The sequence below is a fragment of the Cheilinus undulatus genome, linkage group 14 (genome assembly GCF_018320785.1).
Source record: "Cheilinus undulatus linkage group 14, ASM1832078v1, whole genome shotgun sequence".
NCBI classification, from domain to species: domain Eukaryota; kingdom Metazoa; phylum Chordata; class Actinopteri; order Labriformes; family Labridae; genus Cheilinus; species Cheilinus undulatus.
This window is the reverse complement of record NC_054878.1, coordinates 18,407,024-18,430,992: the sequence shown is the minus strand read 5'-3', so window position 1 is coordinate 18,430,992 and position 23,969 is coordinate 18,407,024. Positions and strand designations below refer to the sequence as shown.

At 37.9% G+C, this 23,969-nt stretch overlaps 1 protein-coding gene across 3 annotated transcripts in view; it reads right to left on the bottom strand.

Annotated features, from left to right (window-relative positions):
- Positions 1-23,969, bottom strand: part of LOC121521733 (1-phosphatidylinositol 4,5-bisphosphate phosphodiesterase beta-1) — a 226,430-nt gene that overhangs the window by 21,695 nt on the left and 180,766 nt on the right. The window contains exons 19-33 of one of the 3 annotated variants that reach the window (XM_041805888.1): positions 22,705-22,829; positions 22,381-22,535; positions 22,136-22,300; positions 21,474-21,573; positions 21,053-21,157; positions 20,830-20,945; positions 16,447-16,585; positions 15,546-15,599; positions 14,565-14,784; positions 12,364-12,532; positions 10,685-10,761; positions 10,491-10,580; positions 10,291-10,348; positions 9,993-10,079; positions 7,836-7,860 (exon numbers count right to left, since the gene is read on the bottom strand). In XM_041805888.1, coding sequence (XP_041661822.1) covers positions 7,836-7,860; positions 9,993-10,079; positions 10,291-10,348; positions 10,491-10,580; positions 10,685-10,761; positions 12,364-12,532; positions 14,565-14,784; positions 15,546-15,599; positions 16,447-16,585; positions 20,830-20,945; positions 21,053-21,157; positions 21,474-21,573; positions 22,136-22,300; positions 22,381-22,535; positions 22,705-22,829 — 1,685 coding nt within the window. Of the gene's footprint in view, positions 1-7,835; positions 7,861-9,992; positions 10,080-10,290; positions 10,349-10,490; positions 10,581-10,684; positions 10,762-12,363; positions 12,533-14,564; positions 14,785-15,545; positions 15,600-16,446; positions 16,586-20,829; positions 20,946-21,052; positions 21,158-21,473; positions 21,574-22,135; positions 22,301-22,380; positions 22,536-22,704; positions 22,830-23,969 lie in introns of those variants that run through there. The other 2 variants (XM_041805887.1, XR_005992885.1) reach the window with 2 other exon arrangements.

Sequence of the window (23,969 nt, the reverse complement as noted above, 5' to 3'; positions counted from 1 at the left end):
AACCACCAACAAAGCAGCGGAAGTGAACGGCATATCAAAACATACGCAGAAGAAAAATTGGCCTCTGCTGTAAGAGAAGCGGGAAAGCGGGACCTGCTGCCCTTAGTTCCCTCTCCTCATCTCTGCTGTTTTTTAAGGCCTCCAGATGGGAATCAGAGAGGGTTGAAGATATTAGTGATAAACAAAAGGCTATGAATGGGCCTGTAGAAGTAGAGAACACTGACAACAAATGTGTTTTTAAGTGCTCTGCTCAGACTCTATTGCAACGTCCCTTTCTGTGTTTACTTTAGCTAGTCAGTGTTCCTTCACTGATGAAAATGAGTAAGGATTTTACACGAGTAACAACTGCACCAGCTTTTTATTAAACAAGGTGTTACAGCAGTCTTCAAAAATCATACCTAAATATGACATATTGCTCTAAAATCATGTATTTTAATTTGCATTATATGTTGAATTTTTATTTATTTTTTCAAATCAGGATATTTTGGGCTGTTTTCCATTTTTGTTGTCCTCTTTTTTTTCATGTCTAATATATTACTGGTTGTGCTATCACTGATAGTTTTAAATAACACCTGATGTAACATAGTATTAATTAATTGACTGATTGATTCAGTTGTATATTTTGAACATGTAAAATAAAATAGGCTGTGCTAACGTTAATACAAAAAATTAAATTATGATGGTGATCTAGAATTATAAATCTGGGACTTTTTCTTTTTTATTGATGAACCTAACCCGTACCAAACTAGTATTCATATAGTGAAGAAAACTTGACCTTGTGGACAAAAGGAGATGAGAGGAAACGTGATACCAGGTCTTGGCCTTTGCTACCACACCAGGTGATGCTGACTCCTGGGGGGTGTTTTGATTGGATGATTAACAGAGAGATGACACCTGAGTGCACATGCTGAGAGTGATGACAATGACTGTCTCACTTGTCCTTTCGTTTAGAATTGGACCCTTCAAGCATCACAGGCGAAAACATCACAGTCAGGCTCAGTCCCATTTAGAGGGTTGCCTTAACCCCCTTTCTGAGTGACCCTTTGTCCTTTGAAACAGATAAAAGCTGTCATGGTGAAATCTTTCCTACAAAATCCTTCAGTTCCTGATATGTCTTCAGTGATCACCAAAATTGATGTTTTTACTACATCAAGTTTTTAAAAATTCCTTGTTTGAAATAATAAGGACCATAATCCATTGAAACAAGAAAACATTTTGGCATAAGACTCTTCTCATAATTTTCAGATTTTACCAGTGATTCACCTGGTTCTGGGAGACTTTTCATAACACTGTTTGAAGTGTGCCTCTGACAAATCTCCATTTGAGGGGGCAGCTAGCCCTCACACCTCAAATTACCACTCTATTCCAGTAAGTATCATGACCCTACCCCTGAACATGAACGCACAAACGCAGGGGTAGGGCTAAGTGGTAGGAGCAAGGGGTGTTATTAGGACAGAGCCTAAGTTATCAATAATGCATTAGTCAAGAGCTAAAAGTAGCACGTCTTGCATTTTACATCTTTCACTTAAATAAATAGCTAGAATAGGATACCTTAGTGTTCGCATATGTCCAAGGATGGCCATGTTTTCATCAAAATAGAGACATATTTTTTTGTTGTTTAGCCCAAATTCAAAGCATTTTATCCATAATACCTAACTACGAAAGAAGTGAACCCTGAGGTCTTTAGAGAAGACTGACTTTCTCTTTGTTATGTCAGCTGTTACTAGATTTAATGGTTATGGCAGAAAAAGCCGCCTCAGCATTTGATGCTTGCTTATCATTTAAAAGATAGCAGGCATGGACACCTAAACAGACCAACCAATTGAATTCAGACTTATGGTGCTTTGTTTATGTTTTCATTTTGAGATTGGGAAGAAATGAAGGGGCGAGGCATTATAAGTATCTATGTAAAAGATCATTAACTGTATAAAAGGGTGGAAGATATGAGAGCATCCTAAAAGTGAAGCCAAATTTCTGAAGCTATACCAGCTGACTGACTAAAGGTCATAAGACCCATCAGTTAAAATGGGTGAAACTTTAAAATAAAAAAACACATCAAATTAATTGTCCTTAAACATGGTTTCTATCATATTGATTAGTTTTTGTCATGTAGATTTATGCACAAGTGTTCATTTCACTCCCGCACCACTGATAGCTGATGCCAGCTTTTGATGGATATTCTTCAAGATTGCACATATGTCCAGAAATACAGTGCCTATAAAAAGTATTCGCTCCCTTGGATGTTTTAACCTTTTATTGATTTTATATATCAATCATGGTATATAATTTGGCTTTTTTAAAAAAATCATCTTTAATAGCAAAGTGACAACAGATTTCTACAGAATAGTGTCAAATTTATAAAAATAAGTGATGTAAAATAACTGACTGCATAAATATTCACCCCTTGAAAGTGACTGACGTTATCAACACAAGTCCAGACAATTGGTGCTAGTAGTCTCACAATTAGTGAAATAGGGATCACCTGAGGGCAGTGAATGTGTCTCAAGTGATTGTAGTATAAAAACACCTGTGTCTGGAAGGTCCTGTCACTGGTTAATCAGTGTTCCTGACTACCATTACACCATGAAGACAAAAGAACACCCCAAGCAACTCAGAGAAAAGGCTATTGAAAAGTATAAGTTGGAAGATAGATACAAAAAAAAATAAAAAAATAAAAATAAAGCACTGAACATCCCCCAGAGTTTAGTTAAATCCATCATCAAGAAATGGAAGGAATATGGCACATGTGTAAATGTGTAAATGCGTAATGCAACCACTTATTTTAAATTACATATTTTTATTTTATTGACATTACTTTGTAGAAATCGTTTTTTAAATTAGTTATTAAATGCTATAAAGGGGATGCAAGACCGTGATTGACAGCTCTTTTGAGAATTGCAGCTCTTGCTCTGGTATGCACCCTAGAGTAAGAGCAAGAGGGGTCATGTGACTAGAGTTACTGAACTGCAAGTACCTGCTTCAAACCAAATCTCATCTACCGTGGACTGTACCGACCAGAGGGATCTTTGCTGTTTTGGAAAGATAAAAGTGTGTTTGGTCAGCAGAACCAGCTTCACAAAATGACCCATACTATGATGATTCTGGTTCCAAATAAGCTCACCGACCCAAGATTTAATAGCCCATCACTGGGGCATTTTGGCTTAACTTGTGTGCAGCTGAGGGAGGCTCAAATGCATTGTTCTTTTTTATATTCTGTCCATGATTTTGGCTCAGGAAAGAGAACTGTCAACCAGAACAATCGCAGACAAAGGACGTCTGGTCACTGGGACAAAGTGGCGGTTCCATGCCCTACAAGAGCTATTTTTTGGGTTGATACACTACCATGCACACACAGAAGGCAGCTCAGCTCTGGGGGTCTCCACCAGGGATAGTTATAGTTGTCCATTAGTTGCTGCTCTGAGCCCAAAGAAGAAACTGGGTCAGAACTGTGAGCAAGAGAAAGTATGTTGTACCCTTTTCTATCTGATTTATGAAGCCCAACATGCCAACAGACACAGTCAACCTTGGAAAACACAACAAAAGTATAATATATCATCCCTGACCTGGTTTTCATTATCATTAAAATTCACCTCAGTTTGAGCTCTCCACTTCCAGTCCTTTGGTCCTGATGCTAATAGGTCTGTCTGTTGTTGTTTATATCCATTGAAAGATTAACTGAGTAGTAAATGGATTTCCTGTCTATCAATTCAACAGACTATCACTTTGAAGAGTTGTAAGCATGTTGGATGGGACTCATTCATCAATCCAAAAGCATTAATTACAAGAGCCAAGTGGCTCACAATGGTTCATATTCATCTCACTCACATGCACAGATGGTATCAGAGCTGCCATGCAAGGCCAATGACCTGCTCCTTGGGAGGACACTGGGGTTCAGTGTTTCGCTCAAGGACATTTCCGCATGATATCAGTCACAGCTTAAAAAAGACTCACCACAGCTGTACGCTACCAAAATGTAAGCGCTGTTAGGGGGAAGGGGGGGCTAAATTTAGGGTTACATGAGTCATATTAGCTGTTTTTAGATGGCCCAGTATAAGTGGCAGCAAGATGTGGCAGCTCTATTTATTTATCTTTCACAGTATTTTGCATACTTTTAGACTATTTGCTTTATTCTTTTATGCTGCTCTTTGACAAATATTGTCTATGTAAAAAAAAAGAAATCATGGAAAAGCAACAAACAATTGTTTTCCTTTGTTTCAGCAGCTTGGAAACTGCAGCTGGGTACCCATTTGCCCACGGCTACATTGCTTGCTTCCTGAGTCAGCTGTGCCTTTGAGATTTTAAGGATAATTCAATACTATTGGTGGTAGCATTAATGAAGTTCAGTCTACTATGAGGAGTTCAAAAGCCAAAGAATCAGTCATCTGGCTGTAGGCTGGAGGAATAAAGATTTTTTAAAAAACAACATCATCAAGTACAGAAAATACTGCATAACTTTGATTATACTGAGCTCTATGATTTCTGTGTCCGCAATTCTGTTTGTGATTTTCATGGACAGGATCTCAAGGTACAATAAGGGGGGGTGGGGGTGGGGGTCTGTTTTAGGGATGTCAGAATTTCATCTCTGCTGTTTGCAGATGATGTGGTTCTGTTGGCTTCATCAACTGTGCCTGCTGGGGACCTCCAGCAGGCACTGGGGCAGTTTGTGGCTGAGTGTGATGTGGCTGGTATGAGAATAAGCATCTCTAAATATGAGGCCATAGTTCTCTGCTGGAAAATAGTGGATTGCTCCCTCTGGGTTGGGAGTGAGTCTATGCCACAAGTGGAGTTCAAGAATCTCAAGGTCTTGTTCATGAGTGAAGGTAGAATGGACAATGAGATCAACAGGTGGATTGGTGCAGCATCAGCAGTGCTGCAGGCACTGTAAAGCAAAGCTTTCAGCTGGTGTGGTATTGGCATCTGGTCAGAATGCCTCCTGGTTGCCTCCCTTCAAAGGTCTGTTGCGCAATGTCCAACTTGAAAGAGACCCTGGGGCAGACCCAGAACTCGCTGGTGGGATTATATATCCAATCTGACCTGGGAGGGTCTCAGAGTTCCTTAGGAAGAACTGGAAAGATGTATGCTGTCAGAACACAGTGTAACAGTAAAATTCTAGATTTCCAGCTCACTTCTGGTGCTAACCAGTGGAATTAAAAAAAACATATAACTGTTAAATTGTCCATTTTGTGGTACTGTACAAACATGACAGTGCAAGACAACAGAGCCCATGAATAGGGACCCTCCTTTTGTATAAATTAAAGGCTTATTTAGGGTTAATAAAAAATAAAAAATACTGATACAGTATGGTTCAGAACTTTGTTTGGACCATTGGGTAATTGAGGCCGAAGTAAGGTGTAGATGTGGGGAGTAAACTGCTTGAGGTCACCCTCAGGCAAGAAGGATGATTGACATAACCCCTGTTGTGCTATGGATGTCTTTGCTTATTATCAGGTGCATGGGAAAAAAATCTGCAAAAAAAGTAACAAAGTCCACACCTTAAGGGCCAAGTAAGGGGTGGATGTGACAAGTCTATCCATGCTGTGTAAGTCCCAAGGGCCCAAAAACTGCCGGTGTATTAGTAGGGGTGAAAAGACACAGACCAAGGAGATGCTGTCGAGCTTGACCTCAGCTGCTGTGCAACACACACGTGTTGACGTGTCCAATTTGATTTTGTCCCTCCTGCCACACTGGTTTGTGGCACATCGAGTCACGTGATAAATCCTTAGTGCCCTACATGCCTAAAACTTATGCCTGTGACTGTATAGTCAGGTAATTAAACTCTAATTTAAAAATACTTAATCATTTTTACCAAGTTCTTTAGCAACTAAATATTACCAGCCAGCTGGGAGGAGGATCAGGAGAGTCACATCCATTAAGCCACATCCATTTTTTTGAGAGGGGCGGAGTCAGACAGTTCATGATCTTTAAAAGCCCCAGACACAGAAACAGCTTGATCTGTGCAGGGCTGAAACTGAGGATTTTCAGACATGCAGAAATCAATAAACTTCACAGGCATGTATTGTGGACTTCTGAGACCAATATAAACTTGTCTTTAAGGGGTAAAATATGGGACCTTTAAGGGAGTGCTGTCCTGTAAGTGTAAACACACAGCTAAAAACAACAAACCCAAAGGGAATTTGACTATACTCCCTTTTTAGAGAGCCCTTTCTCACCATAGATTTCCATTGAGTATATCTAATTTTTGCTACATAAATCTACAGAATATTAAAAAATTGGGTTAAAATTGGGTGACAGGGTTATATGGACACTCATATAAGTAACTATAACAGCAAAAAAGAGGGTGCTGTGACAGAGGCTGATTTAGACAAACGACTGAAACAAGACCCTCAAAAAGGTTCCAGTGACTACAGCTTGTTCCCTCTCAACACTGATTTTTTTAAACATTTCTTTGTCACAAATTTTACTGTAAAATCCCTTTCCTATTTCATCTCAAACAGAAATGCCTTTTTTAAATGTGATGCTGCCACCCCATTGTGGGCAGTATCCTGAATTTTTTAACACTCATAACCCCGGGCATTGTTCCTTACCTTTCCCCAGAGTTGTGTCCTCTGACATCTCTCACATATTTTGCCAACAGATGATTATTATTTCATGAGAAAAGCTATCATAGTAGAGGTTGACTGCTGTCTAACACCCTTCTTCAGGCTAATTTAATTAGCTATGGTGTGGGTGTAGATTTACACAGTCAATTGTGATGGTGGGTCAGATGATGGATCATCACTTACAACTTTGTTGGAAACAGTCATTGAAAGAGAAGACACTGAAACTAATCCTGTTGTTATTTACCCCAGAAACTTCTAAAAAAACATCCATGATGGTAAAGAAGGTGAAAACAGCCCTATCTAACATCCCCTGCTCATTATTTTGTCTGGCTTGCACATTAGTGTCACTACTTCCTTCCTCCATCCAGCAGCATTATTGTAAAATGTAAAAGACAGACTGTTTATGAGCTGTTGGGCTGGATGTCTGTACTGTGCCTCCCACACTCCACTCAGAGTGGCTTCAAAGGCACAAGGAGCTTTCACTTTGAGAGTGGGTGCTTATGGAGCTGTCTCCAACAGAACACGCCTCATTTACGTCTGCCTTATATAAAAAAATACTACTACCTAAAGAGCAGACACGGTAATGTACTCTTTACTCTTCATTTGACAATGAGAGTAAAGATATGATAGGGAGAAATAACAGAGCATCTCTTTGGCAAGCAGAGGTAATCTTAATTCTACTGGGAGCGTGCTGTAATACAGCCTGTGCTGGAATAGATTAAAAGTCCTGTCAGAGAGATTATGAGAGGGATCAAAAAGATGAAGTGATTCAAGAAAATAACAGTTACTAGTTTGAAAATAATGGACATACAGGTAAATATTGATTGTTAGTGTAACAGTCTAACATTACAGTTACACTCCTGATAGGGTCTGGAGATCCATGACAAAGTTTGGTGTCACTGAACAGCCTGATATTTAAAAAATAAATTGTTTACAATATTGTCATATGTTAATAATATCCCACAATGCAGGAATTCTTGCCTTTCACACTCACACTGACACACAGGATTAGATTCAAGCACTCCAACTGTGGTGTGATCTCACTATACAAAAGCCAATCTGCTGCCCCTGTTATGTTGTTATGCAGCCATACTATGCATCAATACAGCCACACTGTATTATCAGACAACATGAGTTTAATGATTCATGTTGTATTCCTAATCACAGTCATCGTAGGTAAGTGTTAGCTGCATCACAGATGCAAATTCTCTTGTTTTATGGATATTAATACTACCACACTGATGCTGTATTACTTGGATGTGATCAAGGTCTTACCATTCTCTTCAGCTTCACAATCATCCTACAATGACAGTCACAAAGACAGGTGTTGGGGAGGGTGCAACTCTTACAGGAAAAGCAGCCATGCCAACACTCCCACAAGTACTCTGAAGCATCCCTTTATACTATTTGGACTATTGTAATGCAGCATTTTAAACACTGGCATGAGAGCAGTAATAAGAACAGCTAAAATCTGATGCAGCAAAAGACAGAGAGAGTAGTTAGCAAGCAATCATCCAATGCACCTGTACACCAAAGAAACAACTGGTCAGCATTCTGATACTGCTTGCATGTCATGAAACCACATATTGATTGTCAGCTATTTGTATTAAGCCTAGAATACCTATCCTAATATCAGCATTAAGAAGTAAGGTGAGAAGAAAGGTGCTTTGTATGTTTTAAGATGTTACAACTGTTCACACCAAGTGCCAGGATCATAGCTAATTAAACCCAGATTAGGTTGCCCCCTAGTGTCAAATAGCCAGATGAGATCTACCCTGGTTTGAGGATATTGATTGATTCACATGTAACCAGTGTTATGTTTCTATTTTTTTAAACTTATCAAACATCTACATAAGTTTTTATCATAATGACCTGAGATATGTAATAAATGTCTTTATTCTCCACTAGGCCCCATATAAATCAATCACTATGCTTTAATTTGCCGTGATACTAGTTCCTACTTTGTGTTGAAATTTCAGTTTAATGTCTACAGGATTTTTTTTTAATTTTAATTTTTCTTGTTAAATGCCTTTATTGTAGTGATAATACAACAGAAAGAGTTGAAGGAGGATTGAAAGAGTGGCCAGTGGCTACTGGCACAAAGGATAAGTACTGAAATCCAGTACCAATATAGAACTGATATCAACAGATCCAGCACTTAGTGGACCCAATTACAATAAAGATAATGACGCTTCATTTCTGTACCCCACTTTTGTTCAACAGAGCAAGGACGTCTTTTGTTTTGATGTCCAGAGTATATCTCTGCCAACAGTTACCAACAGAAGACAAAGTCATACTGACATTACTTTGTTTGTCTCTGACATAGTACCAGTGTATGAATTTTGCTTGAGCCTCTTAAATACAGAAGTAAAACCTGTTTCCTTGTCTTATCCCATGTTCTACTGGAACATTTTGAAAATAATTCTCTAAATACTTTACAATATGAAAGAGCTTTGATTTTAGCTTACTTTCAACATTTTTTTTCTTAAGTATCACCGTTTGGGCACTGACACTATGTATAAAGTATTGATTTAGCGATTTTATGATTGAAAAATGCAAAAATAACTAAACAATGCACACTGATCACAAAATTGATTTCACTCTTAGAGCTGAACGGAAAAAAAAAAAACTCTTTATTTTACTTCCAAGAGCCAATATATACACTCAAATTCACTCTAACTCAACACTGCACCATACATTTAGGCATTTTCATAAAAAAGGATAAAAATTGGACTCTTTTTAAAATCAGTAATTCCAATTATAAACTTTTGCACTCAGTTCATACCCTACCTTTATTAAGCAACTAAGAAAATATACCTAACTGCCCATTTTATGGAGCAGAAGTGAAAATGATTAATCATCAGTATGTTGTATTATGGTTTTACAATAATGAGGACACTGAAAACAACTACATTTAAAATAATGATGTTTGCTGGCTCTAAAAGATGTGTTTTTGGTGCAACTGCAACATTTTTGCCCAAATCTTTGACATATCAAATCTAAAATAGTAATTTAAATGGCTTAGAAATATTGCATATAACTGCCTAAAAGGCAAAAAATTCTGTGAAGCATGTCCCTGGACCCTCATAAGTTTGGGCTTTGGATATTTAACATGTCTGGTTCTGCCCCTGCTGGCACCCAAGATCTCCACTTCTTAATCTTGTATTTCCAGTTACAAAAGCACACAACAAAACAAAAACATTAAAGTGGCAATGCAACACACAGAGGTAGTTCAAACAGAAAACATACTTCATTTTTTTAGATGATCATATAATCTTTGGATATTGCAAGAAAATAACCATTAGTCACTCTTCAAAGGGTAAAATAAAGAGAATGGAAGCATGTTCACTTAGGGCTTCCATACCAAACACATCACAAATTCAGACATAACCCAAACTTGTGTTTTATGAAACATCTCCATTGCTGCCTTACCTTTGGCCTTTCATCCAGGATCTGCTGACGGATGTCCTTGTGCTTCTCCTGTAATCTCTCCTGCCTTTTACTCTGAGCGTCTTCCAGCTACACACACAAACAAACAGGAACAAACAGACACTAAGAGGCCTTGACATGTCATCAGTACAGTAGAACCTTAGTGATCAAAGGAAGCTTCCTGTGATCAAAGTGTGTACAAATTTAAATAATGTTGTAGATGACATGACTCAATGTGGGCTAGTATTATGTGGTTTTTACATGTTGATTCTTATAAAGGGCAGATGTTGTCCTTTCTTACCCGTTTGATGTACTGCACAACCTCATTGACAAATGATCTGTTGATCTCAAGCTTCTCTCTGTGGAGTAAATTTTTATCATCTGTTTAACCAAGCAACTACTCCCAGCAGAGATGAACCTTAAGCATTCAGTGACATCTAGTGGTCAAGTTCATGTAAAACAACCTGCAGGGACTGCTAATATTTAAATACAGATACTTACTCTTCAGTCACATTCTTGTCTTTAGATTTAGCCTCATTGATCTTCTCTTGCCTTTTCTTGTCCATTTTCTTCTTAAGATCCTTCTTTTCCCTAAAACAGGGAGATCAAGAAAAACCAGGAAGAGATAAAAACTTAAGATCCCTTCTGTGTTTGTGTGAAATTTTCATGCTTTGTGTTTGACGAAGAAGGCTTACTTCTCACAGATGTCTCTGAGCTTTTTCATCTGAGCACTCTGGCACTCCTCAGCTATGGTGGTGAGCTTCTCAACCAGCTGGGGGAGAAAGAGAGATCCATAGTTCGACAACTGAACAAACACGGTGAAGTAAAAATCTGCTTTTCATTCCTGATTAATTTCCTGAAATTTAACTTGGATTTCAGCTAAATTTTTGGATTTTTTAACATTAATAAACAACATCTCAGGCAGCCAAACAGTACAGTCCTTATCATGCTTGTTGTCTTCACCTGAACAAACCTGTGTGACACCTCAGCTGTGCTCACTGTCCAGGTGAACCAGAGCAGAACTTATTTTTTTTTTCCACTCTGTACAACACATGTGCTCAGGCTGTGGAAAGATAACTGCAATTAACTGAAGGGGGCAGGGCTGACCTGAAGCTCACAGAGGCATGTAGATATTCACTGGCTGGATATGATGCATCTGTGTTAGCCTTTCTGAGCTTTCAGACAGCTGCAGACAGTCAGCACTTTATCAGGTCCAACACAAGTCAGTGCACGCATGTATTTAATTGTCTTTATCCTATTAAGACATCAATCTTCAACAGTAGAGAAAAATATCTAAAAGATAAAAACTGCAACTATGTACCATGTCTCTAAAAAGTATTCACCTGTTTGTGGTGATGTACAGTGTTTGGTGTCCGCAAGACATAGGGTCTTGTCTGATGGCCAAAAGCACCATTTTGGTCTTATTAGACCAAATAACTTCCTTCCACTTGACCGTGGAGCCTCCCACATGCCTTTTGGTGAACTACAGTCCAGATTTAATCTGAGTTTTTCCAGCAGTGGCTTTCTCTTTGCCACTCTCCCATAAAGCTTTGACTGGTGAAGAATCTGGCCAACAGTTGTATGCAGAGTCTCTCTCCTCTCAGCTGTCGAAGCTTGTAACTCCTTCAGAGTAGTCACAGGTGTCTTGGTGGCCTCTCTCACTTGTCTCCCTCTTTCACGGTTACTCAGTTTGCGAGGATGGCCTAATCCAGGCAGCTTTACACATGTGCCATATTCCTTCCATTTCTTGATGAATTCTGGGGGATGTTCAGTGTCTTGGATTTTTTTTGTATCTATACCATTACTTAAACTTTTCAATAACCTTTTCTCTGAGTTGCTTGGAGTGTTCTTTTGCCTTCATGGTGTAGTGGTAGCCAGGAACACTGATTAACCAGTTACTGGACCTTCCAGACACAGGTGTCTTTATACTACAGTCTCTTGAGACACATTCATTTCACTCAGATGATCCTCATTTCACTAACTGTGACTCTACTAGCACCAATTGTCTGGACCTCTGTTGAATCAGGTCAGTCACTTTAAAGGGGCCGAATATTTATACGGTCAGTTAATTATACATTACAGATTTTTATCTAATTAACATTACTTTGTAGAAATGTATTTTCACTTTAACATTAAAAAGGATTTTTTGTCAAAAAAGGCAGGGTAAATTAACCATGACTGATGTATAAAATACATAAAAGGGTAAAGCATCTACAGGGGTGAATATTATTTCTAGGCACTGTAGTTGATGTACCCACAGTGTAAATAGCTTTTACATTTTTTTATCTATTTTTCAGCTTTCTTAGATAAAAATAGGGAGCGCTTTGGGGAAAAAAGGTTGGTAACCTTTAAGGTTGGTTGAGTTTGTGCGTACCTGCTTGATGTGTTCTCGCTTCTGGTACTTTTCACTGTAGTACTGCTCCTGGCGAAGTGTGAGGAGCTGTTGCTGCTGCTGCTCCTTAAGCTCTGCAAGCCTCTGACTACACTCCTGCTCCAGATCACACAATTCTTGGTCCAGGGTCGATAGAGAGTGCTCAGACCGACTGGAGACAAACGCAAAAAACATTCACATAGAGAAAATAGCTTATTAAGATGCATCCTTTTTTTTTATAGTGCAGTGGCACTACTCATTCCGAAACTAGTCATTTTAAATGAAGTATCATTTCCTGCTCATCAAGGGATCTTTTAGGAACTAAAAATTATATATATTTACAATGATATAAGAGTTGAAGTTAATATCAAGAAAGCACTTATCTTATACCTTGAAGTACCCTGGCTGAAACCAGTTATCAGTCTAATTCAGTTGCCCTTTGAGGCCAACACAGGCTGAGAGGATTGTAATCTTTGCTGTATGCACGGTACTGATTCTTCAGTGTGTGATGGACGGCTCAGCTCAGGGGCCTGAACGAGTCCCTGAGGCTCAGAGTAAAGCCTTATCCACTGACTCTGACTCTACACATAAGTCAGCCTTTTCTTCTGAAGAGGGTGACGCCTGCCCTGTGCTGCTTGTTTAAAAGCAATCTAAAATGCAACAGTAGATTTTAACCCGTACTTATGCTTTTTTGTACTTAAAGGTGCATTTTTTTGTGTAGAAGAGAGAAGACAAAAGCAGAGAAGCAAGGAAAGGGAAAAATCATATGTCATCATTATGAAGTATTTATAAAGTATGTGCATAAGAAATGTAAATTATTTTATGTACATTATTGTGATACATCATCATAAATAGGCATTCTGGGCAGTATTTTAAATGACCCTTCCTCTCTTTGAAACTTGAAGCACAGAATCCACAACCTTAGTTCACTTATATTTGAGCAAAACCTCTAGGTATTCTGCACTTTGTGTATGGAACAATCTAGAGTCTGATTTTAAACAGCAAAAAATTATAGCAGGATCAGGCTACATGCTACTTTCTCTGTCTTTTGCAATGGCACCATATCCAACTATGCAACAAGTATCTTGTCCTGTCTTGGCTGACAGACTAAACACTACAAGAGTGATCCCAACCAATCATATATGCTGTTCGTGATGTAATCTGCTGTCTTTATATATGTGCACAAGTTTGTAGGTTGTAGGAGTGGCTAGAGTGCTATGGCTACAGCAGAAGCACCTCTGTCATGCTAGTGGTCTTGTGCTCTGAAAGAATCAAAAAAAAAGATGAGATGTGACAGACAGAACGTTTATCCAATCACACTCTGAGATTTTTTTAAAGCCTCTGCCTTTTATCAGACGTTTCGTATTGAAGCTTTCCCAGATGGATGTGTGAAACAAATCCATATGGCATGTCAGGTTAGCTGTTGTCTGTGTTTATATCATATTTTCTCATGACTTCCTGCCACGCCCACTGTTCTCCACTCCAGAGTTTGTGAAATACACGCATTTTGGCTACTGATATTATTACTGATATTATTATTATTACTGTTCCCCTTCAACAATTTTACAGTAACTATAGGAAGAACTTTGTGTTTTTATCTGTTTGTACAGGGCCAGTGTGTTTTCTCTGCATTAAGTAAATATTGCAAGGAATAAAACTTAAAGAGGCATTTTTAGACAAATCATATTAATTTTGACACTACTTGGCTCAGATTTTTGCTCCAAGATGTTTTTGGGGTGGATTTCATTTTAGAAGCAAAGACATGGCACCCTTTTTTGGACTTGTACAGAACAATTGTGAGCTAAATCGACGTCGCTAGTAGTGGCATGGATTTTAGGCAAAAAGAGAAAGTCTTTCAGAACTGCAAAGTCTGGCAATGCGTGTATACTTGAGTCAACTAAGGAGGTTGTTACAGATAAGAAAATCCAAAACAGTTTGAAGCTACAAAAAGCATAGAACATACTGTATGTCATGTTGTTTTTCTTAGGCCCTTCATATGGGATCCTTTTACAGGAACTGGGCCTCATTCCACACTAACTGAATAGGCCTGCTCTATAGGAAAAGTGGTGTGTCTTAATGCCATAGGAGATTATCAAAACGCTTCTAAATGCCAAATCCTTTTTTCTTTTCTACTAAATGTCAAGAGATAAAAAATAAAAATAACAGCAGAACATGTAGTATCAGAGAAGAAAAGGTCTACATACCTTTTCTTACCGTCTCTTTTATGGCTCTTCTGCAGGGCAGAACGCCGTCGCTGATGCTGACTCTGCAGCTCAGATACCCGAGCCGTGTGCTCCTTGATCAGCTCACTAGTTTTACGGTGGTGTTTCCGAACGAGCTCCTTCATCTCTTTGTACTGTTTCCTCTGCTCTCTAACAAAGCCCTTCTGCTGCTTCAGCTCCTCCACTGTCTGGGCCTCTAATTCTAAAGACAAAGGAGCACGAACATCAGCATATTAGCTATTACAATTATTGCTGCAGGTTTTTAATTTGCAAATATAAAGGAATAAATATCATCAATACATAAAGAAGCTATCCATTCAATATTCTCCACACAGGATTATGACCTCCCTGCATTTTCATACACTAAATAATGTAATAGAAACATAAATTCTATATTTAAAGACTCTCTGCCTTCAGTTTTGAGTTTGGCACCACTTAAACCATTTAAATCTAGATCTTGTATACAGCTCGACAAACTACAGCACATTGCTTGTTTCATACAGCTCTGAAATTTCCTCTACACCTCTCTTATATCCTCCATCAGCTCTACCTAAACTTTTTCAATTTTGAGAAAAACCTCTGAAAAGCCAGCTGTGTTTTCAATATGTTTGCATGCCGATACTTGGAGAAAAGTCCGAAAGAAACAATAGATTATGAGACATATCATGAGAAGCCAACTTTTTTTTTTTTTTAGCCTTTTTTCATGTTTATTCTAGCATTTATATACTGCACCTTTTTACACTCTGTTCATTGATGCTGATAATTATTCAATAGCTTAACAAATTTTCATTTTTTTCCTTTATGCTGTCTGAAAAATTCTACAATTGTGACTGATTTTAATATTGTTTTTGTCAGAACTATTGTCAAGCTGTATTGTATTGTTTCAGTGATAAACATGTACAAGACCACTAGAATCAGACAAGATAAAATACCCAAGGATGACCATATCAAACAAATCCTTACCAGTAAGGACGCTCTGAATTATATCTTCAGTCTTCACTTGTGGTTTCAACGAGCCTGGTTAGGAAAAAAGACAAATGATGTGAGTTTTTGGCTTGTTCAACACATTTTTAAAGTTTTATCATATATCATGTGGCAGTTCATTCATTTTAAAACAATTTAGACAATGTTAATTTTGCTGACTTAAACTATGACTAAAGGTGCTACTCTTGTCTTTCTCATTGAAAAAGTTACTCTGTTACTTTGACATAAGTAGGTTTAGTTTTCATTAAGGAAACTTAACAAGACTCAAATGTGATTTGTTTTCCATCAGACCTTCAAAATCCACGATATTTCTCTTCTGTGGGTAAATCCATCAAAACACGATGTATTTGTAGCTTTTATGCCTCTAAGCTGTAGAAGCCAGGGATCCCAGGTTTGGCAGGGTGCATGACAAACACTAGTATGATTTGGCTCCAGATTCAGAGAGTCAAGGTTTTGAAAAAGAGAAGATTATAATGTAATCACTTTCTATGGACAAAACTGGACTAAATGATCCTGAGTTTTTGTCAACTAAAACAGAACTATAACTATTAAGAGGAAAATGTGACTAAAACTACTGAACATTTTAATTTTAAGACTAGGACTAGGATTAAAAACAGCCTCTGAACATAAACTCTGAATTTAGATATAAATCACTTTTAATCTCCATAAGACGATGTGACACATTTTGGGGTGTATTTTAATGTTCAATAGCAGCATACTTCTTAAATTATTCAAGAGAATGCCAAATTCAAGAAGTATGTCAATAATTTGTTGGCACATTTGAAGCAAATTAATCCCTGTAAGAAAAATGAGCATCCAATCCAAAATGATACGTGGCTTTTTAACTACTTAAACTGTGGTGACAGTTTTCATACAGTACCTGCAGACTGGGGCTGGTGGCCTCCCAGTGAAGGGGGTTTAGGGGCGATGATGGGCGTGTGGCTCAGTCCGTTCTCTGCGGGCAGTGCTACCCTCTGGTCCACCTTCGATTCTGAGGGAGCATCACTTCCTGCTTCCACCTGTCCATCACATCAAAGACTCAATGAGTGATCAATCCAGTGAATTTATAAATGTAAATACTGCTTCAACCTATGACTCTTCTGGAAATGAAAAACATTAAAATTTTGAGACATTTAGCACCTAATATGTGAAGTTATATAAAATTAAAACCAATTTTACTGTTTAAAAAAGAGCACATTGTAGATAAAATATCAGACATCTTCAACAATCTGTTTTCAGAAGTCTCTTGTTGTACCTGCGTCCTGAAGGAGAGTTTGTAGACATAGCTTTGGTAACCAATTCTCAACATTTCTTCTCTTGCAGAGCCTCTGCAGATTTTAATTTCCCCCTAGACTCTGCTGAAACTCTACCTTTATGCTCTTATCTTTGAAATGTTAACACAACTTTAAATAATCTCTGCTCTAGCCAGACTTTCTCATTTCTTTCCCCACTCTCTTTCCACATTCATCTCTCCACACTGGTCTAAGGCTTTCATTGCTCAGCCACTTTCGGTGACTGTTGCCATGGTCACAGTATGAAACAGCCCTCTGCCGGCCATCCTCCAGGGTAATCATATCAGCTGGCAAATCAGATTAAAGACGCCCCTAAGGAACAGCCCTACCTTACCAGCCCCTCTGTTCTTAGAACCTTAGATAACCCTGGTGTGCCGCCTTGGCTCTCATCTTACATTTATCTTAACTTCAGTCTTACAAATTATTGTTCTCATCTCTCTTCATATCTCCTGTTGGGCTGGTCCCTGTAGCATATCACTAACATTGATCTCTGGCTACCTGTAGACTCCACCAGGCATATTTAAAATGACAAACACCATTAAAAAAGCTGGTTACTTCATCCTCACCGCACTACAAGCTCTCTATTCTAATGTTACTGCAGAAATGCTGCTTCCCTGTAAGTTTGCACTATTTCCTTTAATATATTACTGAGAAAAAAGCAGAAGGTCACGTTCTTTATAGCAGCCAAACCTGGTTTAAATTATACAGACTGCTTGGCATTTAGGTTCTGTTAAATAATAAAGCTTGTATTAGTTAAAGGTCACTGCCATCTTTAGTCTGACCTCAGGAAGGTTGACTAATTTCATGTGAATAACATTAAAGTTCCAAACTAGTCACAGAGGATTTTCAATGTAAGAAGGATTTTCTAACCTAGACCTGGGCAACTTTGGTTACTTAGAGAGTCACATTCATTTCATTCCCACTGTCAAAGGGCCATATTGTTAAAAATGTGGGAAATTCTGAGTTAAAGACTCACAATTTAGCAATATACATATATACATATATATATATGTATATATATATATAGCTGTCATCAGAATTTATTATACCAACATTCATGTTTTTGTACTCAAGTGCAAATAGTGATGCTTAGTTTAGTGAGCTAAACACAGAGCTGAAGCAAATTTAGGCTACCTTGTTGCTGCAATAAACAAAATATATTTTTTTAGCTTCTTAAACATAGTTTGCTTATACTTGTATGTTTTTCAAATGCATTTATTATTTTCAAGGTAGAATTTTGTGCTTTTTTATTCGTTTATTAAGATAGGAGAGTGGATAGAGACAGGAATAGGGATGAGAGAGTGGGGGAGAGACATGATGAAAAGTGGCTACAGGCTGGACCAGAACCCGGGGCACGGCAGGACCCCACATTTGGTAAATGTTCATAACAGGCTTTTACAGAAACAGTAACAGCCATGATTAAATGTATTTTTGCAAAGACATTAAAAGCAATCAATCATTTGTTGTATAACGCCAATTCATGACTAAAATTATCTCAAGACACTTTAAACAGGGGGCAGGTCTAGACCGTACTCTCTGATGTACACTGAAAACCGAATAGTTGCATGAACTTAAATACACAACTGAATTTAGTTTTCCGAACACACAATAACAAGACGTATTGACATAGTTCCATGGAGTCTAATGTTTTTACTTTAAGGTTGTATCATCTCATTTTACTTGTACATTAAAGTTGGATTTTTTTTTTTTAAGTTTAACTACTCTGTAGAAACTTTCCTACACCTAAACATTCTGTTTAAATTCAACTCAAAAGAACATGTTTATCTGATAAAGCTACATGTTCTTCATTCACAATCCCAAACTTTTATCCTGGACATTTATACCACTCAAGTTCAACTTAAGTGACTACAAGTGAGAAAAACTGAAAGATGCAGACTGAACCAGGAAGTCATCTTCCATCGTGTTTAGTATGCCATCCTTTGTGTATTGTGGTGGCTTCTCACAGACAGGGCTTCTCTTAAAGGTATTGTAGGAAAACTCTGCAGATTAAAGGACTGTCAAATAATTTGAGTTCAACATCAAAAAATACTTTAAGTGACAAGTACTGTGTACTTGAACTAAAAATGTGTCCTATTAACTCAGAAATACAGAGTTGAAAAAGTTGTTTGGGACTTTTAAGTCAAACAAGTCAATTTTTTAACAATTTTCTACTTTTCAGCCCCACAGTGAACTTCTAGAAAATTAAGTTTTAGTTCAACGTTAAAGGAACAACTCACAATTTCAAGCTAAAATAGCCCACAAAAGTACACTACCACCTCTTAAGCACAAAAGTGGATTAGATTAATGCAAAGTATAACATTATTTCAATCAACACTCAAACACAGTTTTTAGAGTGTAACTTCCAATAAAAGAGACCAGCACAATTCACCATGAGCATAGCGATAGCAGCATTTAGGCTCATTATAGTGGTGAGAAAAACCCTTTTCTTTAGGGGCATGAATCTCAAGCAGAATTAAAAGTCTACTGGTTAGCAAAAGTTATTATGAAATACCTCTATTTTTCAATATTTCATGGCATATTTTTTAAATGAAGATGCTTTGTTGATTTTTTTCAATTTGTTGATGTTTGAGATAGACTTACAGGTTGAACTGAACATTTGTGGCATAGAAACCGCTGGCATATTGACCCTGACTGCTCAGGGCAGAGTTGGGTCCAGAGGTACCTTGCAGTGGTTCTGCAAACATATAATTAAGAATAAAGCAATACACACAAACTCATGTTTGTAGGTATGACAATACTGGGTTAACCACGATTTTACCAAATCCCTCTATTCTTTTAGAAAGCCATAAGATTAAAGTTCATTTAAGAACAAATATGATTTTATTTTAATTCTCGGACAAAACTCCAAATCTCTCTTCTCTTATACATTTTTATAATACGCAATACTTTTATAAAACTATGAGGTTGTACAGTGACTTAGAAATCAATTCACATTTTTTTTTTCATAAAAAATACACCAACAAGTGCTACTGATTTAGCTACTGATGTTAAACAAGTAAAGTAAAAAAGCACATAGCGCCCTCTGCTTTCTAAAAAAAGTTTTGCAATATTTCTTTTTGCCACATGGATTTTAACTGTCCATATTTATATCAGTTTATAATAGTTCAATAGTTAGATTTTTTGATACAACTGAAATCATTTAAACAATGGGTTGTTTAGCATAATTTGTTTGTTCTTTCAATAAAGGCAAAAAGCTCCAAAAATAAATATATTTTGAAGGAAAACAATACTTACACATGTACAGGAATTGCCCTTAGTATTTTGCTTGTCAATATTTTATCAAAATTCCTGTTCTCCTATCTAACGTTGGAAACTTCCAACGTATTATTTGCACTGAGGTATTCAAATACCTGTCTGTGTTATCAGCTGTTTGGTCATTTCAGATAGACAAATTAAGTGGACAGGTTGGCAGTAAATGAAGTTCACACTGAGTTTTGACTTCTTGTACTTAATATTTTCACTGCCAACAAGCTTTCACCTTATGTAAAACACAATGTAAGACTACAAAGTCACAATGATAGACCTCCCTCCAGAGGAAACCCATAATTAGAATCTGCAGGTGGCCCAAAGCAGCTTGATGAATTTCAGAAACCATACTGCTGCTGCTGTGACTGCAGAGTGGTACATAATGAAGAAACTAGAAATAAAGAAAATGTCCTTAACAAAAGCCTGATGATAAGCTCTGTGAGGAATTGTGCTGAAAACAAGCTGTGGTTTATGTTTTTTTTTTATTTTATTTTATTGGCTTTTGGTTTTAAACTAGCTTTTAGCAGTGTTAAAATTCTCCATGTGCTTGTGTGAAATTGCATTTTAATAGGGTGTTTTTCTTGTTCTCACTACCATATGTTTCTAATATTTAATCAGGTTAAAGAGGAGAGTGTTCGGCTGGCAAACTTTTTCAACCATAATCACACACACAGAGCCTGATAGAGAGTGGAGCACAGCCGTACCTCTTTGTCACCTTCCTCTTCTCCTCCCTCCTCCAAAGTAAGAGCAGCCAGCTGATTGGCTCTTTGCTCCATCAAGTTGACATAGCGGATTGGATTGGACAAGGCTTCGATGACGTCTGAAGATCAGAAAAAATACAGAAAAGCCTTCTATCACTTCTCGAAAAAGGCAGCATTTTATGCATTTTGACATTTACTTTTGGTTGGAATGTGTGACCGGATTTACCTGCAAACGTGTCTGGCACATAGTCTTTTACTTCTACATACACAAATAGAGCAGGCAACGTCAAGGACTGGTTCTTCTCATTCCGTAGACTGATGTAGTGATAGCCTGCAGGGATGAAAGCAGATTGAATGTATAAGCAAAGAAGAAAAAACAGAAGCACCGGCAACATCATGCAGAAAAAAAAGAAAAAAACAGCTACTTGCATTATGCACATCACAGTGAAACCACAGCGAATGCATGAAAATCTTACATACAATTTATGGTTTCACTGTTTCTGATAGGGCATTCCAGAGATTGAAATGCTTAAATTTTCCTATTCATATTCTAGCCATTCTTGATCTTGTCTGAGAAAGTTAGTCTGCAGACTTGTTATGAATCATAAAAATTACTACAGAGCTGTGTGGACACAAGGCTTTGTCACCTGGACGGATGGCTGACACAGGAATGATGCGGTGGCCGATAAACTTCCCTCCTTCTTCAAACACAGCTATCCTTAATGAGGCAAGGGTGGGCAAGACAACCTGAGGGGAAGGAGAAAGTTTGATCATTAGTACATAAAAATAGCACCAACAAAGGAAACTCCGTACTTTAAACACTAAACTTTGTGAAGTGTTCAAGCTGTTCACTACCTCTAAATCTGTCATTTTCAATATGTGCTTCCATCAGTAGAACACAAACTGCCTTACAGTGACAAAATAGCCTTTAGCATAAACAACTTCAACAACCACATACTGGTGGTAATTGCACTTGTACAGCTGGATCAGTATTGTCCCTTTGTTTTTTGTATCATTATTTGTGAAGGGATGTGAGAACAATGTAAATCACTGCTTCTACTGCTACATTCAACCATGACCATCAGCATGTTACTTGAAAGACTCTCTTCAGAGATGGCATTCCTATTCTGGCACACAATAAGACATTTTCACTTATACTGACAATGTGTGCACAGCTGTTGTGATGTAAGCATGAGATGTACTCCATATTGATCTATGTGCCTGTACACCTGCATGTTATTCAAACCTCTATGTCTTTCAATGTTAAATGAATTATTTAAAACCATAATGTGTATGCACATAATCTGACCTTCTTGAAGACAATGGCCTCTTCCTCCCAGACTGGGTTGATGGCGTTGCCTTGAGATGTCTTAGTCTTGAATGCTTTCCTCTTTGTGTCTACAGGTAAGCCAAACATATCGATCTCCACATATGTGCCGACTTTCTTATCTGACAGGAACTGGCCTGAGATGATCTGAGGGAAGGAGAGGAGAAGTGTCAAAAGAAAGAGGAAAGCTTTCGAGATAATACAGATCATCTGATATAATAGCTCACCTTCACAGACAGTGTATTGGCAACAATCCCGTCCACTGTGCTCTCTGTGAAAGGATCAAAGTGTTTGTCTGGCCGTCTCATAAACTCTGGTTTGAGTCTGAAGCCACATTTCCCGTTGTACTCATACATGCCCAGGTTCAACTGCATTGACAAATCTACGCAGAGGGAACAAACGTGCAAAAGTTAACACTGGTAAGTCAAAACAGCAGAAACTTTAAAATGCATACATATCTAACTGGTATCAGAAGATTAAAGATCTTAGAAACAACTGAAAAAAGGTTGACACAAATTACAAAGATATTTATTTTCAGTCTTCTCCTTTACCGATGGTTTGAAAGTTGAGCGCCACAAGCTGACAGCCAGCGTTCCAGAAGAGCTGTGGGTTATAGTTGGATGAATCCACTCTAGTTCCCTTAGGGTAGATCCTGCTCAGCTGCAGCTTGTTGTATCTGAACAGAGCTGGTTAAGGAAAAATCTCCAAGGCCTGCATTATAGCACAACTGGTACAAGTGCGGCTTCTATCAAAGGTGTAGACTTGAGTCACATGACTTCAGTTAGAGTTAGACTCAAGTCTCAAATTTCATGATTTTGGACAGGACTTGACAACATCATAGTAAAGTTACAGCTTGACTAGGATGTTAACATCGATGACTTCTCTTGGACTTGAGTCTTGTGGCTTGGACAGTACATAAGATTTAAGAGTGTGTATTTTATTGAACACCCCCACCATAAATCAATCTCTTGAACTCACTCAACTAAACCTTATGTAGTGTCACTTGGAACTTACTAGTTAAAACTAGGATTTGTTTTAAGGTAATTATTTAGATCATGTTTGCTTAATAGTTAGCTTGAGTGACCTTACATGCTTGCTAGTTACATTGTTGGGGCCAGAGATTATAACATAAAAGTTAAGGGCAAAATTCAGGAAAACTTAAGTTAAGTTGCCTTATCTAGTGAAGAGGGCTACTGATTGTTTAGGACTTGAAATTAAAGGCTTAAGATTTTGGATGTGGTTCAGGACATGCCTGTCTTTATTTGGGACTTGGCCTGGTACTTGTCCCTCTTTACCTGATACTTGGCTGGGGATGTGTCTTTCTTTACTTGGGACTTGAATTAGGAGTTTCCAGTAGTTATGTGAGACTTGACTCCGGATGTGTCTGTCTTTACCTAGGATTTGAATTGGGACCAAAGATGTAAGACATGTGACCTGCAAACAAATGATCTCTGGTCCTTACTACAAACTAATGTTTTTTTTTTTTTTTTTTTCACAGCTCATGAAAATCCTCTGTCCCCAAAATATTAAATTATAGTCAAAAAGTCCAATTTGCAAAGAATTTCTTGGGTCTTTATTCTGTTTCTCTGGTTCAGTACACACAACCACAATCATGGGGAAGACTACTGACTTCATTATTGTCCAGAGGATGCTCACTGACAACCTCCACAAGGAGGTTAAGCCACACAAGGCCACTGCTGAGCAGCCAGGCTGTTCTCAGAGGCTGTATTAAAGCATATTCATGCAAAGTTGACTGGAAGAGAAAAGTGTGGTAAGAAAAGGAGCACAAGCAACAGGACTAAACTTATAAGCATAA